The 17,080-nt window shown below is 41.3% G+C and overlaps 1 protein-coding gene across 5 annotated transcripts in view; it reads left to right on the top strand.

Moving 5' to 3' along the window:
* ATF6 (activating transcription factor 6) overlaps nt 1-17,080 on the top strand; it is a 201,151-nt gene that overhangs the window by 40,655 nt on the left and 143,416 nt on the right. For all 5 annotated transcript variants that reach the window (XM_042924741.1, XM_042924742.1, XM_042924740.1 and 2 more), the window contains exons 8-9: nt 5,059-5,244; nt 6,357-6,448. In XM_042924741.1, coding sequence (XP_042780675.1) covers nt 5,059-5,244; nt 6,357-6,448 — 278 coding nt within the window. The remainder of the gene's footprint in view (nt 1-5,058; nt 5,245-6,356; nt 6,449-17,080) is intronic.

Below are 17,080 nucleotides of genomic sequence, written 5' to 3'. Positions count from 1 at the left end.
CCCAAACCATGAGATCATGACCAAAATCAAGAGTTGGAAGCTTAACTGACTGAGCCACCCAGGTGCCCCTAAAAGAGTTTTTATTTTTATTTATTTATTTTTTAGAAGTTTTAATTTTTAAGTCACTGTACCCAACATGGGGCTCAAACTCAAAACCCTGAGATCAGCAGTCACAGGCTCCATGGACTGAGCCAGCCAGGTGCTCCCAAAAGGGAGTATTCTTAAGATTCCCAAGAGAAATCAAATTAGAATACTTAATTGAGGGGCGCCTGGGTGGCGCAGTCGGTTAAGCGTCCGACTTCAGCCAGGTCACGATCTCTCGGTCTGTGAGTTCGAGCCCCGCGTCGGGCTCTGGGCTGATGGCTCGGAGCCTGGAGCCTGTTTCCGATTCTGTGTCTCCCTCTCTCTCTGCCCCTCCCCCGTTCATGCTCTGTCTCTCTGTCCCAAAAATAAATAAAAAAAAAAAAAAAAAAAAAAAAAAAAAAGAATACTTAATTGATTTGAATATTTAAAGTAAAGTTGTGGGGCGCCTGGGTGGCTCAGTCGGTTAAGTGGCCGACTTCGGCTCAGGTCATGATCTCGCGGTCCGTGAGTTCGAGCCCCGCGTCGGGCTCTGTGCTGATAGCTCGGAGCTTGGAGCCTGCTTCTGTTTCTGTGTCTCCCTCTCTCCCTTCCCCTCCCCTCCCCCATTCGTGCTCTGTCTCTCCCTGCCTTTCAAAAATGAATAAATGTTAAAAAAAATTTTTAAAGAATAGTAATAAAGTTGCCACAAATTAAATTTGCTAATGATTTTAGCTGTACACGTTTTTTTGGAATGTATTTGTAAATATATTTACTGTGATATGCAATAATATATGTTACATAAATTAGAAATGTGTGAGTTATAAAATGTGTGTGTTATATAAATCAGAAATTGGCTTTTAAATCAATTTCAAAGAGACAAAGTTTCTTTCTTCTTTTATTTAATGGAAAAATTGGGTTGTCTAATACGATGAAGGGTTAATCAGTGACCGTTTCTGCTTTAGGTATCAGTTTAGAGGGAGAGATTCACCGAAATAAGAAATAGAACCAAGGCAATGGCACCCATTAAGCCAGTGATTTCATCCATGGTGATCAGTACTTGATCTGGCTTGAGTTTGTGCGAGATGTTGGAATGTATTTTGTAGCATTAAAATATCCTATTTTTGTATCTGATTTAGCCATACAGGACTTTGAAGCTCATTTCTTAGCAACATCACAGAATCAAAAGTCTAGATGGTCTATTTTTTTTATAAGAACATAATATAGTATTGCTTGATCGTGAACTTTTAAAATTAAACAAAATGCAAATGGATTTGGAATTTTGACTCAAATTGGTGGAGCCTTCAAAAGCAAAAGTACATGTTCATCTGTGAAAGTTCTTCTTTTCTACAAGTCTTTCTTACAGTCAAATGTTCGTTTAATAATGCAACGCCTTATTTTACAGTGTAGTGGCACTAAAGGGAGAGTATTTTATGGCTGTGAAGTTTTTCCTTTTTCTTTTTCTTTTTTTTTTTTTTTTTTTCCTTTTTCTTTTTCTAAGCACAGTGCTTGATGGGAGAGTTGTCTGAAGCAGGATGATCAGAAGCAGGGACTGACGACCTCTTCGCTCATTTCAGTCCTGTTAAAGCATCTGACAGCCCTTAAGTGAGATGTGCCAATTGATTAATGAGCCAGAGTACTGATTTTATGTTTTCAGACTGCTAACACAGGAGATGAAGCATTGTAGATACACGTGTTTCCATAGCCTTCCTTTTCAGACAGGTACATAATGAAAGTAAGCACGGAGTTCACGAGGTTAGGGTGCCATGTTGAGATTCAGGACTTCCCATTTGGTATAAAAAGCAGTGTGAGGCTGTTATGTACCGGGATTGTGTGTGCTGGGCTTGGAGTCAGCTGCTCTAAGTTCTAGCTGTGGCACGTCCACTCTCCAACAGTGGATCCGATGAGGAGGCTTATTTTAAAGAATCTCGAAAACTGTAATAACTTCAACAGGAGGAGATTGATATAGAACATCAAGATAACTGAAATACCATGCGTTCTCATTGCATGTCAAAGATGATCATAATACATCCGGGGTGCCCGAGTGGCTCAGTTGGTTAAGCGTCCAACTCAGGTCATGGTCTCACGTTTTGTGAGTTTCAGCCCTGCATTGGGCTCCACGCTGACAGTGTGGAGCCTGCTTGGGATTCTCTCTCTCCCTCCCTCTCTCTCTGCCACTTCCTCGCTTGTGCTCTGTCTCTCTCAGAAAGAATGAACAAAAGAAATAAATTAAAAAAGATGATCATAATACATTCATGCAAAAATCAGTATACAAAATAGTAACTACAGTGTAATTTTTCTTGTAAAATACACCCCCCACCGGAAACACAAACACCATGGCTGTGTGTGTGTGTGTGTGTGTGTGTGTGTGTGTGTAGTCTGAAAATCATAATTTTTTGGTCTAGGAAATACAGAATAACTTAAATATTATACATTCAAATAGCTGAAGATAGCTTGCTGAGATGTAAAGTTGGAACTCTTATGTTTGGCAATTCCTGTGGGTTTCATTTATTTTTACTCTCTATCCTTTGTGTTTATTGGTAGTATTGAGTGTTTATTTTTGGAACTATTGTATCTTTTTCTCTGGGAAGCAATGAATGGCCACAGGTGGTTTTCATTTTTTTTAGCATGAGGCATGTGCACTGACAGCCTTTGAAACTCTCATGCTGTATAATGTGCAGGTGCTTTTATTGTTTATAGAAATTCCTAATCCTTGTTTGAAATTTATTAAATGGTGTGCCATCTGCAAGCCTCCCTAAATTCCGCAGATTAATTAGCCTTTAAAGTAAGGTTGCCTTTTATCTAACGTTAGTATAAACTCTTCCATCTGGGAACCTTCTCTTTCATGCGCTTGTTCAGTGTTCTGTATACTTTAGCACTCTGGAATTAAGTATTAATTATGGACCCTGGCCTTCTCAGTAACCATGAAGAGCACTAAGAATAACAGTAGACTGAACAAAGTGGCATTGTCCAGAGACTGCTTTGACGTGGTGAAGAATCATCCATCAGGGCTTGGCCGCTGCTGCGTGTGTGTGTGTGTGTGTGTGTGTGTGTGTGTGTGTGTGTGTGTGTGCGTGTGTGCGTGTGCGCACCGTGTTACTGTAGAGTGGGATGGTTACTCCTTAGGGAAGGTTTGCCGATGATGGTTACATAAATTGGCATTCCTATGAAGCTTCAGTAAAGGAAGGAAAAAAAGAAAAACAACCTCTTTTGACATCTCCTGTAGTTTTTTTTGTTTTTTTTTTTCCCTTGTAGCTTCTGATTGAAAGTTTGTTGACAGTATTTGGTGCACAGAGATTGGCTTTGGCTCTTTCGAGGAAGTGTTGTGTGGGGTTGGAATTGTGTTATTATTTTAAAAGAAATCAGTATTATTCTGTTTACTGGTCTCACCGAGCCATTGAATGCCACAGAGTGGAACGTTTATTTTTTAAAGTCAGTTACAAAACATATAAAGTCAGTAGTTCAGTCATCTGTGTACTTTAAAAATAATCAGTTTAATATTATTTGGTGCTTTTTATGGACTTAATTTTGCTGCCTCACCCTCTGCCTCAAATAAATTAGACTAATGCTGTTAGTTCATTATGGACAAATAGGTTCCATAAGTTCTCACTTAGAAAATGTGATGCAAATAATTTTTCTCAGTAAGTTGAGATTATGGAAGATATTGTGGGTAGTAAGCAAAAATGTAGAATTACATAGTTTTGGCTTCTAATGTAAAAAATTGAGGTTGAGAGAGAGTTAACACTCCCGAAACAGTTGAGAACATTAAAGGGTTCAGGTATATTTTCCAAACTATAAGGGCGTAAGACATTCAGGAAAGATGGTTTAGCATAAGCACAGTGTGGAGGACCCTGAGATTTCGGTTAGTGGAGGAGACCGCATTACAAACTGGCGTAGGTGGTATGGCTAAAGGAATGAATTAGGTGTGTGTGGAGATTGGGGGGTAGCCTCAAATGATAAGAATTTGGGTGTGGATTGAATGGTTGTTGGGTTAGGGCAGAAGGTTTGGTTATTTAGGGAGGTGGTCACATCATGGAAGGCCTTGAAAACAGGTGGCCAACTATGATGCATGAATAGCTTGTTTTTGAAATAGAATCGCAAGGTTTTTTGTTGTTGTTGTTTTGCAGGGTGACTAATCTTGCAGATGGCAGACAGGAAGAGATTGGAGACCATTGAAAATGTGTAGGAGACTATTGCAGTAGCCTGTAGGGATGTGGTAATGAGGGCCTGCTTTAGGAGGGTGACAGCAGGAATAGAGAGAACAGATTAAGTGAGACAGCACTGTCCCGGGAAGAAACTTGGTCATTAGCATAGCCTCAGTGCATATTTAGTGAGTGAATCGGGTTGAGAAAGGGGATAAATATGGGGAATGAAGGAAAAATAAGTTGATGGTCACTTCCTCCTAGATATCTTGAGAGGCATTTATGACTGAGAGAAGATGGATAGATAAATCCAGGTAGAGGGAGATGATGAGTTCAGTTTGTGGGAACTGAATTTGAAGTGATGGTAACTTTGCACGTAGAAGTGGCCTTATAAGCAGTTGGATACGGGGTTCTGGAAAACAGTCAATTCAGAGCCTGAGTCTAAAGGTGTGTGGATAGGTACATATATGTATATGTCAGGACACCGTCTGAGTTTCGTTCCTTTTCTTTTTCTTTTTTTTCCCTGAGTTTCTAAAGGGAAAATTGGAAGATCAATAAATAAGCCTTAGAAAAACATCAGAAGAAACCATTTCACATTTAGGTTTTAGAAGGCCTTAGCCATTTGATTTCATTTTGCTTTGTTTAATATTTTTTAAAACCTGTTTTAAAACAAACGTAACCTAGGTTTCGAACAGATACGTTTTAAAGCAAACGTAACAGTCGTTTGCTTTTTTTTTTTAATCGCTTGTTTTGTTTGTTTTTTGCTATGAACAAAAAATAATTGTTACATAAAAATCAGTCTATTCTGATCTGGTTCTAAAATTGGAATGTTTTGATTCATTGTAACTTTTTCTAGATTGCTGTACTAAGGAGACAGCAACGTATGATAAAAAATCGAGAGTCTGCGTGTCAGTCCCGCAAGAAGAAGAAAGAATATATGCTTGGCTTGGAGGCCAGGTTAAAGGCCGCGCTCTCGGAGAATGAGAAGCTCAAGAAGGAGAACGGGTCACTGAAGAGGCAGCTGGACGAAGTGGTGTCCGAGGTGAGGGCCAGCGACGCAGCCCCGACAAGATGGGTTCAAGCATTCTTTTTTCCTGAGAAACCATCGGGAATGGTGTGCGTTTTAAATTGTGTAAACTAAGAGTCCTAGGAAAAAGAGGGCGCGTTAAGCCCTAAAGCATTTGCAATCGGAATAAAAGCATTGGGAAAAGGAGCTCGCGAATTGTACCTCCCAACCTGCGTTCAAAAGCTGTGTTTCCGGGGTACCCCTCTCTTTCTGACTAAGTGAATCACCGTGAGGACCTTCAGTTGTCCCGCCAGGGCTTTCCTTTTAAAAAAGAAAATACAGGGGTGCCTGGGTGGCCCAGTCGATTAAGTGTCCGACTTCGGCTCAGGTCATGATCTCCCAGTTTGTGGGTTCGAGCCCCGCATCGGGTTCTGTGCTGACAGCTCGGAGCCTGGAGCCTGCTTTGGTTTCGGTGCCTCCCTCTCTTCTCTGCCCCTCCCCTGCTCATGTTCTGTCTCTCTCTGTTTCTCAATATATAAACGGTTAAAAACAAATTTTAGAAAGAAAATACAAAATAAAATTTTAAATTGTTTCTCTGTCCACCTGACCCCCATTATGTTTTTTGCGTGTTGTTGCCATGCTGGTCCCGATAAAGTCGACCTTCCCCTTGATTCTGTTCCTGAAACCTGCAGTTTCAGGATTTGCCACTGCAACGCTGTCTGGAACCGAATGGATGCCTGTGCCCAATGAGTGGGCTTCTTCCATTGGGGTTCTCTGTTTTGCCCTGAGTACACTGGAGATTTAAGAGACGGGGGGGACTACAGATGTATCTGAAAATTCTTTGAAGACCCATAGAAGTGTTAAATGGTTGAATTCTTTCCTTTTGGGGGGAAGAGGAAAGTGCAACAGTGGCCACTATGTTTCTTTTCTCCTGCTCCTTTGTTTTCCTCTGCTACCATTAGGGAACTAAGAAGGCTGCGCTCTAGCCTTGTGAAAGGTACCATTTCCTCACCTTTGAGGTTTGTTTATTATTATTATTATTATTTTTTAACTAATAACTGCTGAAGAGGAGTGTGCTTATCTTACCCGTTGCTTTTTGCGAGATTAGTGTGTATTTTAACCGTATTTGACATGGTTATTTCTTTCAGAACCAGAGGCTTAAAGTTCCTAATCCGAAACGAAGAGCTATCTGTGTGATGGTGGTGTTGGCGTTTATAGTGCTCAACTATGGACCCATGAAGTGAGTGTGTTTTGTCTGCAAACACTGTTTATTTATTTTGGATACAAACACTAAAAATTTTAGTTCTCATTGTTTTCACCTCTAGTCATAAGCGAGGGAAAAACAGATTTGTTTTGTTTTCCTCGGAGACATTATTTAGGTAAGAAGAAAGGAGAAGAAAGACTCGTTCCTCTTCCTTGTTCTTCCCCTAAGTCTAGTGGAAAAACCATGTCGTTTAATGGAGAAAGCCTCAAGTGATTAAACAGATCGGTGGTGAGGCAGAGTTCGAGCCCCGCGTCGGGCTCTGTGCTGACGGCTTGGAGCCTGGAACCTGCTTTGGATTCTGTCTCCCTCTCTCTGCCCCTCCCCCACTCATGCTCTGTCTCTCACTCTCAAGAAAAAAAAAAAATTAAATTAAAAGATTAAAAAAGAATTAAAAAGAATACGGAACCATTCCATGTAAACATAAGTAACATTTTTATGGAAAATAACTATTTTCCAGACCCTCAAAAATTGAGTGAGAGGAGTAGCATTATTTTATTTATATTTGCCAAAAATCTTGATAGAAGCCAGCTCTGTTCTCCTGTTTCTTCCTGTAATCCATTGTGATAAATTGTTTTGGTTGAGATAAATGAAGAAAATCTAGATACCCATAGGTATGTAGTTGAAAAGGGGAGAACCTTGCTGACCCTTTGAAAGAATCTTGGGATCCTCAGGGCCTCACAGAACTGCCGACTTAATTTCTTTAACTGTTCTCCTATTAATGGGCATGTAGGTTATTTTGAGTTATACAAATATATATATACGTATTAAATATATACCAGATATACATTTTAAACACATAAATGTTTATGTGCCCATATAAAAATATAGTTATGTAAAACACATAGATCTAAAATGTATACATATAACATGTATTCATATATATATGTAGAAAGAGTATATATTGTGTGTATACATTTATTAGAGTCTAAGTATTCTAATTCATACCTCAGAATATCTGGAATCGTGATGGAGTCTGCCAGATTGCCTCAAGTGCTGTGTGCTTCTTTCGCATCTAGGCTATTATATAAGGTGCTTATTTATTCATTCAGTCACATATCCGGCAGATATTTATAAGGTACTTACAATTTGCCAGGTAGTGAGTAAGGAGCCAGGGATGCGAACACGAATACGAGTACAGACTAGTAAAAGCAGTGGATACGGAAACAACTGTAGCACTAGTAAGACTTACGTAGATGTCATCTCAAGATGTGGGCCTACTCTTGAAGGGACACAGAAGTACCCAGTAACTCTGATAATGACCGTCTCGGAGGCTTTATGCAGTAGCATTCGATGAACAGTAAAGAGGACGGGGTTGGGGATAGGTGTTGTTTTGTAAGCCCTCATGAGTTAATAGAGATTTGGGGGGGGGAAAGAGAAATTTATTTATTTTTAAAAATATTTGTTTATTTGGAGAGAGAGTGAGAGCTTGAATATGCGTGCGTGAACAGGGGAGGGGCAGAGGGAGGGAGAGAATCCCAAGCAGGTTCCGTGCCCAGCACAGAGCCTGAAGTGGTCTCGATCTCACAGCTGTGAGATCGTGACCTGAGCTGAAATCGAGTCAGATGTTTAATTGACTGAGCCACCCAGGTGCTCCTCACTTATTTATTTTTGAGACAGAGTGAGAGAGTGGGGGAGGGGCAGAGAGAGGGAGAGAGAGAGTCCCAAGCAGGCTCTGCACTGTTGGTGCAGAGCCCAACATAGGGGTGGATCCCACGAACCATGAGATCATGACATGAGCCCGTGTCAGGAGTCGAATGCTCAACTGACTGAGCCACCCAGGTGCCCCAGAGACAAAGACAAAATGTTTTTTGATGACTTAATGATTTTTACATCTGAGGATGAAGGGGGTGTGGGGGGGGGATGGCTCTCATTTCTGTGAACAGAGGATTGATTGATTTTGGAAGGAGGAGACAGACGATGGTCCCATTTTATCAAGATGGTTTTGTGTCCAAAAAATTGGACGGTACAAACAGCAAAATTGAGAATGGAGAAAGCTCAAATACTTGAATATCCTGAGGAGTAGCCAGAGGAGATCTGTGTCTGTTTCTTCGTGGAGGCTTTTGGAACAGAAAGCCAAGAAGTACTGGGCAGATCTGGGAAGTGTTCAAGTTTAAAAAAAAAAGCATGCTTTAAAAGACTTAGATCGAAGAAAAGCAGCAAAGAGCTGGAGGGAATGAAGAAATATCAAAGTATCTTAACAGGTTGGGATTTGTCCAGACACCGAGAAGAAAGGAGAAAAGAAACTGGCCATGAAACTCCTCAAAAGCCAGGAACTGTTTCTTCTAGAGAAAGTCTGGCACGGATGGGAAAGCATCAAAGCTGAGAGGGCAGCACGAGTGGTCCGAAGGACTGACCCGTGCCCCCCTGCACCAGACGTTGGCGGTGTTGCTGCTCCATCCCGTATGGTCCTGGGAAGCTTGCTTGATTAACCCTGTCATTTGCAGCCCCTTCACTTCAAGACTGAAGATCTGCTCAGGCTGGGAATCTTCCAGAGGAGCAGGAACTCCCCAATTGAACCTTACTAGCACCACCTGGAACGTATTTGGTGACTGACTTCCACATTATGGCCTGGATCTGTACACCTTGAGCGTTACTGTGTTGTCATTGGTACGGAAAAAAGCAAGACAGAGAGTTCTAACCGAGCTTCTCTCAAGTCCCACAAAACTAAGTCTGGCCAGACAAAGAGACACTTTAATGAGAGACTTCCAAAGCATTTTAAATTTAGGAAACAGAACTCTTTCAGAACAGACCACGTTTCCATAATAAAGTTGTTAGTGTGGTTTCAGATGTTCAACGTAGCATTGACCTTCTGTGACATATAGGTATGGGTCCAAGTGAAAAAATCTATAATACACAAGTGTGCTGAATATAAGTATGCCTTAAGCATTGTCTGAAGGCACTTGGTGATGAAATGTACATACATCTCACATCTAAAGAGAGTTTCGTGCACCAAAACTGACTCGTTTGAAGCATCTTCGGTTACTGAATAGTCATCACACAGAAAAAGAAAATAAACCAAACAGACTTTAAAAGGGTTAATTTTTCTGACCTTGTTGATGTTGTGTGGATGACAAAGACGGCATCTAGCTGTTTCTGGCACACGATTCAAAGAGCTGTCCCGCTCTGGGTGGTCCATGAAAGTAGTAACTCTGGGCAGCAGGGAATGGTTAACCGGAACAAGTATGCATTGGTAGGAAACCCCCTTTTTACTCACTACTCGTTGGGGTTGAGTCTATGTTCAGTAGTTCTGTTTTACTTTTTTTTTTTTTTAATGTGTATTTTTGAGGGGGAGAGAGAGAGAGAGAGAGCACACGTGTGAACAGGGGAGGAGCAGAGAGAGGGAGACAGAGAATCCAAAGCAGGCTCAGGCTCTGAGCTGTCAGCACAGGGCCTGACGCAGGGCTCCAACTGACGAACCTTGAGATGGTGACCTGAGCCGAAGTCGGATGCTTAACCGACCGAGCCCTACGTTAGTCCTATTGTATAGTCGAAGGGCCAGAAATTTAACCAAGGTCTCTTTTTAAAAATTATCATTGAAAACTCTGCCTTCTCTTCTATGCCATAGTTTTTCTCTACCATTGTCCAAGAAACCTTAAGGACTTGTATTTTTGGTAGCATATTGGGCTAGAGGTAAGGAGAAACTCTTTGCAGTTCAATATGTCAGAAAATGCTGGATTAAAAAAATCAAAACTCTTATGTAATGGCTGAACTGAAGACAAAGTAAGGCCTTCTCAGAGGTCAGAAATTTAAGGTAACGTGAATGCATTGATAGGCTAGCATTGGAGGTGGTGCTTGTCCTAGAGTTATTTCCTGATCTTTTGGCCTAGAGTCTGGCAACAGGAAAGAAAGCTCTGGGGTTCTAAAGAAAGTAGGAAGTCACACCTGAGCCCCGTACCCCCTTCCCAAACCCAAATAAAGCTGGAACTTCCCAAAAATGACATTGTTAGTTGCCAAAAGAGGGGGGGAAAGTAGATTGTTCCACCACAGAGGGAGAGTGTTGGTAAGTCCCTGTCTTGGTACTGGCTTCGAGGAGAGTGGACATAAAGACAAACAAAAGTCCTCTGGAGAATTCATTATCACCAGCCTTAACTCGTACAGGTTTGAGCCTGCATTTATACTACTGTTGTGACACCCCAAAAAACCAAACCAAAAATTTGGTTTAAGTGGCCCTGTGTTGGCACCACTAGGCTCCCGGCAGATACAAATGCAAACTCTTCTCAAGGAAGGCACTTTAAACATCCATCCTGAAAAAATTGCTGCAGATACAGTTCCAGTTGAACATGAGCCAACATCCCATTTTCTCCCCCAACTCATGAAACCAGCTAGGAACCCAGCCACCATGAACAAGAGTTAGAACAGAGTCAGACTCTGAGGACTACGGGTATTCGAATCAACAGATACAGACTGCTAACTATGTTAAATAAGAAAGGGAGTTAAAGAATGACGAAGAAACCAAAGACTCAGAATTGATCCAGACATTTTGAAAAAAAAACATCTAGAAATGTGATAATAAGTTCAAAATAGAAAAACATGGGGCGCCTGGGTGGCTCAGTCGGTTAAGCGTCCGGCTTCGGCTCAGGTCACGATCTCGCGGTCCGTAAGTTCGAGCCCCGTGTCGGGCTCTGTGCTGACAGCTCAGAGCCTGGAGCCTGTTTCGGATTCTGTGTCTCCCTCTCTCTCTGACCCTCCCCCGTTCATGCTCTGTCTCTCCCTGTCTCAAAAATGAATAAACGTTCAGAAAAACAATGACCAGGTTAAAACAACAAAATAGGCACTTTGGAGAAAGAAATAGCGAATGAGAACACAGGGCTGAAGCAAAACAGCATAAGAGAGAGAGGAGATGGCAAGCATGACAGGGACCAAGAGACTTGAGGCCACACTACCATGGCCACGTAATCAAGGTAACATTGGTCGGGAGACATGCTGATGGTCTTGTACCTCCTGAGGTGATACAGGATACAGTGACACTCACGTGACATTCTGGCCAAAAATGTATACCCTTAATTTTCTCATGAGAAAACAGCTAAATCCACACAGAGGGGATAATGTGTAAGATAAATGGCCTACCAGCTTAAGTGTCAGCGTATTCAGGAAGAAGGAAAATAATTGAAAGAAGGTTTGAGACAGAAATGAATGGCCAGCAACGACAAAAATAATAGTTGTGGATGAAGTATTTTAAAAACTCGATCTAAAACATTAACAATGTTTAGCTTGCAAGGTTGAAGCACATCAAGGTGGGAGAATTTTCTGTACAATAATACCTGATAAGTTGGGAAAGGTGTGATCCAAGTTAAAACACTCAAAGTTCTTAGTCTTGTTTGGGAAGTAGGTAAAGATATTGATTGTTTAGACTTGTTAAATTACATTAGCCCCTAACAAAATACAGTTGAAGTGTATCCTTTCAAACTCTAGTGGAAGCAACATCACTGAATGAGGTGGACAGACTCAACCCCAAAAAAGGCATGAAAAGAGGGAAAGAAACTACTGGATTCTGAAAGCCCAAAATGTGGTAGAAGAAATGAATCTAGGACATTATGCATAATCACAATATGTGAAAATGGACTGAACTCTGCATTTAGAAGGCACAGATTGTCAGACTGGATGGGGAAGAAGGCAAAATTCAACTTTATGCTTTTTTACAAGAGAAACACCTAAAAGTATCAAGCTGCAGAAAGTCGAAGTTGGAAAGTCAGGGGATGGATGGGGTGCCTGGGTGGCTCAGTCGGTAAGCATCTGACTCTTGGTGTCGGCTTAGGTTGTGATCTCACGGTCGTGAGATTGAGCCCCATGTCCCCCTCTGCGCTGTCAGATTCTCTTGGGATTCTCTCTCTTTCCCTCTTTCTCTGTCTCTGCTCCACTCATGCTCTCTCTCTCTCTCTCTCTCTCTCTCAATATAAATAAATAAACATAAAAAAAGTCAAGGGATGGATGGAAAAAGCAAATAGTTGCCAAAAGAATCTGGAGTTGCTTTATTTGTTCATTAAAATAATTTAATATTCATTTATTATTTTTGAGAGAGCATGAGAGAGAGAAGGAGACACAGAATCTAAAGCAAGGCTCCAGGCTCTGAGCTGTCAGCACAGAGCCCTACGCGGGGCTCAAACTCACAAACCATGAGATCATGACCTGAGCTGAAGTCAGACGTTTAACCGACTGAGCCACCCAGGTGCCCCTGGCGTTGCTTTATTAATATCAGGCAGATATACTTTAAGGAGAAAGCATTATTAGACATAATCACTTATCGATTAAAAGGTTAGTTTACCAGGAAGATCTAATAATTCTAAATTAGTATATAGCTTGCAATGTATAGAACTATGGGGAAAACTGGCATTCCACTGCCATAGTGGGAAATTTTGAGTGTACCCCTGCCTTGATAGACCACAGTGAAAAGAAAATCTGCAAGTGTGTAGAAGGTTTGAATATTATCATTATGAAACTTGATGTAATGGCCATTTACATAATTACTGCATTTACCAACACACGGTTTTTGAACTCTAGGTGGAAATGTTAAAAGAGAGAATTGATCTGTGCTAAATCATAAAGGAAGTCTCGACAAATTTCGTAGACTAACACGTAGACTATATTCACTGCCGGTGTAATTAAAGTCGAACAGTAACAAAAAGATAAGAACCTCCTACGCTCCTAACACCTAAAAAACACACTTTTAAGTAACTCATAGATCAAAGGAGAAATTAAAACGGAATTATTACCGAATGGTGCTAAAAATGCTATTCATCAGACCTTGTAGGAAGTATATTGTGTGGAATAAGCAAATTGTAGAAGAGTATTTGCAGTAGTCAAGTAAGCATTGAGCACGTTTAAGTCACATCAAGGCCAGCCTGAGTATTGTGCCCCGTGCTGCCCAATCATCCTGTCTACATGCCATAGAACTTGCCACCTTGTGCCTGTTATTTGTTGGTATCTGGGTCTTCGCTACTATAGCTTCTGTGTTGTTTTCTTTCCTTTTTTTTTTTTTTTTTTTTTTGAGCAGCTGTGCCTCCGTGCACTTTCTGTATCCTCAGCACCTAGCACGACGTGTACAGGACATGGCAGACGCTAAAAAAGTGCCGCCCTGACTCACTAAGATTCAGGACTTTGTCAGCCTGATGGGGAGAGATGGGCATTCCCGGTAAAGGCGGTGCTGTGAGCGGATGTTCAGGGAGGATGGCTTTCACCTGCCGTGAGCAGCAGTCAGAGATGGCTGGCGCTCACCTGGCTTCTAGATCATGCTTGAAGTAGTGTAGCCACTTAATGAATATTTGTTGGATGTAGTTGAGGGGCCAAACAAGGGAACGAGTGCATGATTGCACGCGAATGAGCGTAGACCGGGGGGTGGGACACAGCAGGGCTGAAAGGGTGGGCTGTGGCCAGTTCGTACACGGGGGCAGGGGGTGGGGCATCCTATTCCTGCAGAGGAGAAGGCCTAACATGGCACGTATTGTGCTGGTGACTGCTGAGTGGCGCGTGTTGTGAGCGTCTGCCGGGAAGGGGACGTACGTGGACAGAGTGATCACAAGGGAAGGCTTCACCGGGGAGAGTGAAATTCGAGATTTATAAGGAGAGGAGGGACAGACGTTCCATGGGAAGCGGAGGGCGCATGACACGAGCCAGGGCATAATACAGACGTGGGAAAGACGTTATTTCCCCATTTCTACCCTTTTTGTTGCCTTAGAAAAAACAATAAGTAACATAAGGCCAAAAAAAAAAAAAAAAAAAGCCTTTTCACCTCCTGGGCCTTTTATGACTAAGTTTTCTAATTTTTTTTTCTGGTTTTATGTTTTTTATGACACCTTAATTTGCACAGCCTTTGTTTTTATCTCATTATTACTACCTTCCGCATTATAAGTGTAGTTTCTTCTAATCATTTTTCACACACTGAACTTTCTAATGGGTGTTGAAATTGGATAGGATATAATATAAATGGTTATCCGGTTTAGATTTTGTGAGGATGAGGAAGAGATATTTTCATTGTAGGGGGGATGCTTAATGTTTAGAATTTCCTCCTCTTGGGTCCCTGCTAAATTAAAGCAATGTTCAAAGATTATACCTCGGACGCCTGGGTGGCTCATTTGGTTAAGTGTCTTGACTGTGGCTCAGGTCATGATCTCACGGTTCATGAGTTCGAGCCCTGCATCGGGCTCTGTGCTGACAGCTTGGAGCCTGGAGTTTGCTTCGGATTCTGTGTCTCCCTCTTTCTCTGCCCCTCCCCTGCTCATGCTCTGTCTGTCTGTCTGTCTCTCTCAAAAATAAATAAACATTAAAAAAATTTTTTTTTAAAATCATACCTGCTGTTGGTCATACAGAGGTGTGGTTTTCATTGCTACTCCGTGCTGATGTGTTTCTGTTTTGTTGTTATTTTAAATTTGTCCCTCAAGACCATTTTGACACTGGGGAGGTTTAACTCTCCCCCATACCTCAGGAATTGATGTAAATCTCAGCCTTGTACAGATATCCAGGAAATAGGGTAGGGTGGAGAGAATGAGCAGTGTTCCTTTTAGACATTTGTAAAAATATTTCTTGGTGGAGGGAAGTTGAATTAATTTAAGAAAAGCGGGGGAAGTAAAGGAAGAGAAAAGGAAAATGGGTTAATCTTGGTGGAAGAAAAGACTCTCCAAAAGGTTCTGTTGGCAGCATGAAGTTTAACCAGCGATAAGTTGTGTTGACAATACTTCCATCTTTATAGAACAGGGTGTTTAAAGCTGGTTGGAGAAACCTCAGTCTGAGCCCTACGTGCAGTCTGTCATTTATTGTCGTGAGTTTTGTTGACTGTTGGGTAATGACACGGACCACGGGTTTTTGATGCAGAAGTTTGTCTGGAGGTTTTGCAAATTTTACTTGCCTCCTTAAAAGTTTGGATGAAAAAAAAAGTTGGGATGATTTTTTTGTTAAATTCTCTCATAGTCGTTCGCAGCCATGACTGTACGTTAATAATCAGTAGGAAATCTTCAAAAGGGAGGAGCCCTGCCCAAAACTTGTGGAATCTGGTAGGATGGGTCTAATTCATTTGCTCTGAAACACAATGTTTTTCCCCCAGGGAGTCTGAAGTATGTCCAGAGTTGAAAATTGTGTATAGTGTAGTATTTCTTTCTTTCTCTACATTGGCCTCTGTAGAAATTATAAGAGCATTTATCCATTGAATTAGAAGATAATCTACATAAGAGAAGTTTTATTAAATCTCTGGACAGACACCTCTGTGTTTATAGGTTTGCCTTCTGTAATTGGGGAAATGTATGGACCTCTGGTTTGGACTGAGTGAGACCATAGCATAACCTTGTAAGAGGCACTTCTTCCTGGCACACAGGACTGCAGTGTATAGATTCCTTTGGTATGTTTTCTCTTTCCTAGTTTATTTTATTTTATTTTATTATTATTATTAAAAAAAATTTTTTTTAACATTTATTTATTGAGAGACAGAGAGACACAGAGCATGAGCAGGGGAGGGGCAGAGAGAGGGGGAGACACAGAATCCGAAGCAGGCTCCAGGCTCCGAGCTGTCAGCACGGAGCCCGACGCGGGGCTCGAACCCACAAACTGCGAGATCACGACCTGAGTTGAAGTCGGTCACTTAACCAACTGAGCCACCCAGGCAACCCTCTCCTTCCTATTTTAAAAGTCACTGTAGTCATTCTCCTTTTCAGAAAACACAAAGCAGTATCTCAAGGAGATTTTGAACATGCTGGGTCTTAAGAAAAAATAACAAGTGTTTGAAGTGGATGATGCTTTTTCCTTGTTTGTTCCGGGTTAGGCACTCTCCCTTCATGAGAACGGAATCTGTGTAGTTTGAGACATCAGACTTGGATGAGGAAGGGTAAATCATACTTAAGGGCCGGCTACTCTGTGGTTTGCTTATGAGACTGTGTTAAAGGAACAGCTGACCACAGAAAATATGGCACTGAATTTGAGTTGTCTGGAACTGGTTAGAAATGAAATGTCTCTATTCGAACATTCTCTAAGTTTGTCAGCTTTTCATAATTTTTATAGGAAAAACTCTAGCTTCTTATCCTGAGATGAGCCTGTCCCCAAATCTGGCTCCAATTTTTTTTTTTTTCCTGTTCAATTGCTGAGCACATTTTGCTGTATGAAATCATTATTGGCTGTAGGTTAAAAGTTACTGTATAACTTAAATGTCAGAATTCAAACCAAGTATACATGGTTTTGTTCAGCCAGATTTTAAAGTGAAATCTAATTCAAGTTCTTGGCTAAAAGTACTTTCCACATTTATCAAAGTGACACATAAACTGAAGAAATACAATACATCTAAATACCAGGTGTTACTGAATCCTGGCTTTGCAGAGCAGTAATAGAGCTAAGGTCAGTCTGTCCCCCAAATAGTCCAATTTATTCATGTTCTTCAAAAAAGTATCTGTGCAGAGTAATTGGTTTCTTCTAGCCTCTGTAGATTTCATCCTTTGTTTTAAAAAGTGGCTTAGAGTCTGTCAAGTGCGGAGCTGAGTTTTGAGGGCATGGAAAAATCTGTTGATGATTTTCTTTAGTTTTGGACTTCATCTGAGTTGCATATTGGCGGGTTTATAAGGAGTACCCCAGTGGTTTTATCATTTATTGCTTGGCTACCTTTTCCCCAGACTTGAATTGTTATAGTGAGGGGAA

The sequence above is a fragment of the Panthera leo genome, chromosome F3 (genome assembly GCF_018350215.1).
Source record: "Panthera leo isolate Ple1 chromosome F3, P.leo_Ple1_pat1.1, whole genome shotgun sequence".
Classification (NCBI taxonomy): domain Eukaryota; kingdom Metazoa; phylum Chordata; class Mammalia; order Carnivora; family Felidae; genus Panthera; species Panthera leo.
The sequence above is the reverse complement of the archived record's forward strand: the minus strand, read 5'-3'. Positions and strand labels throughout refer to the sequence as shown.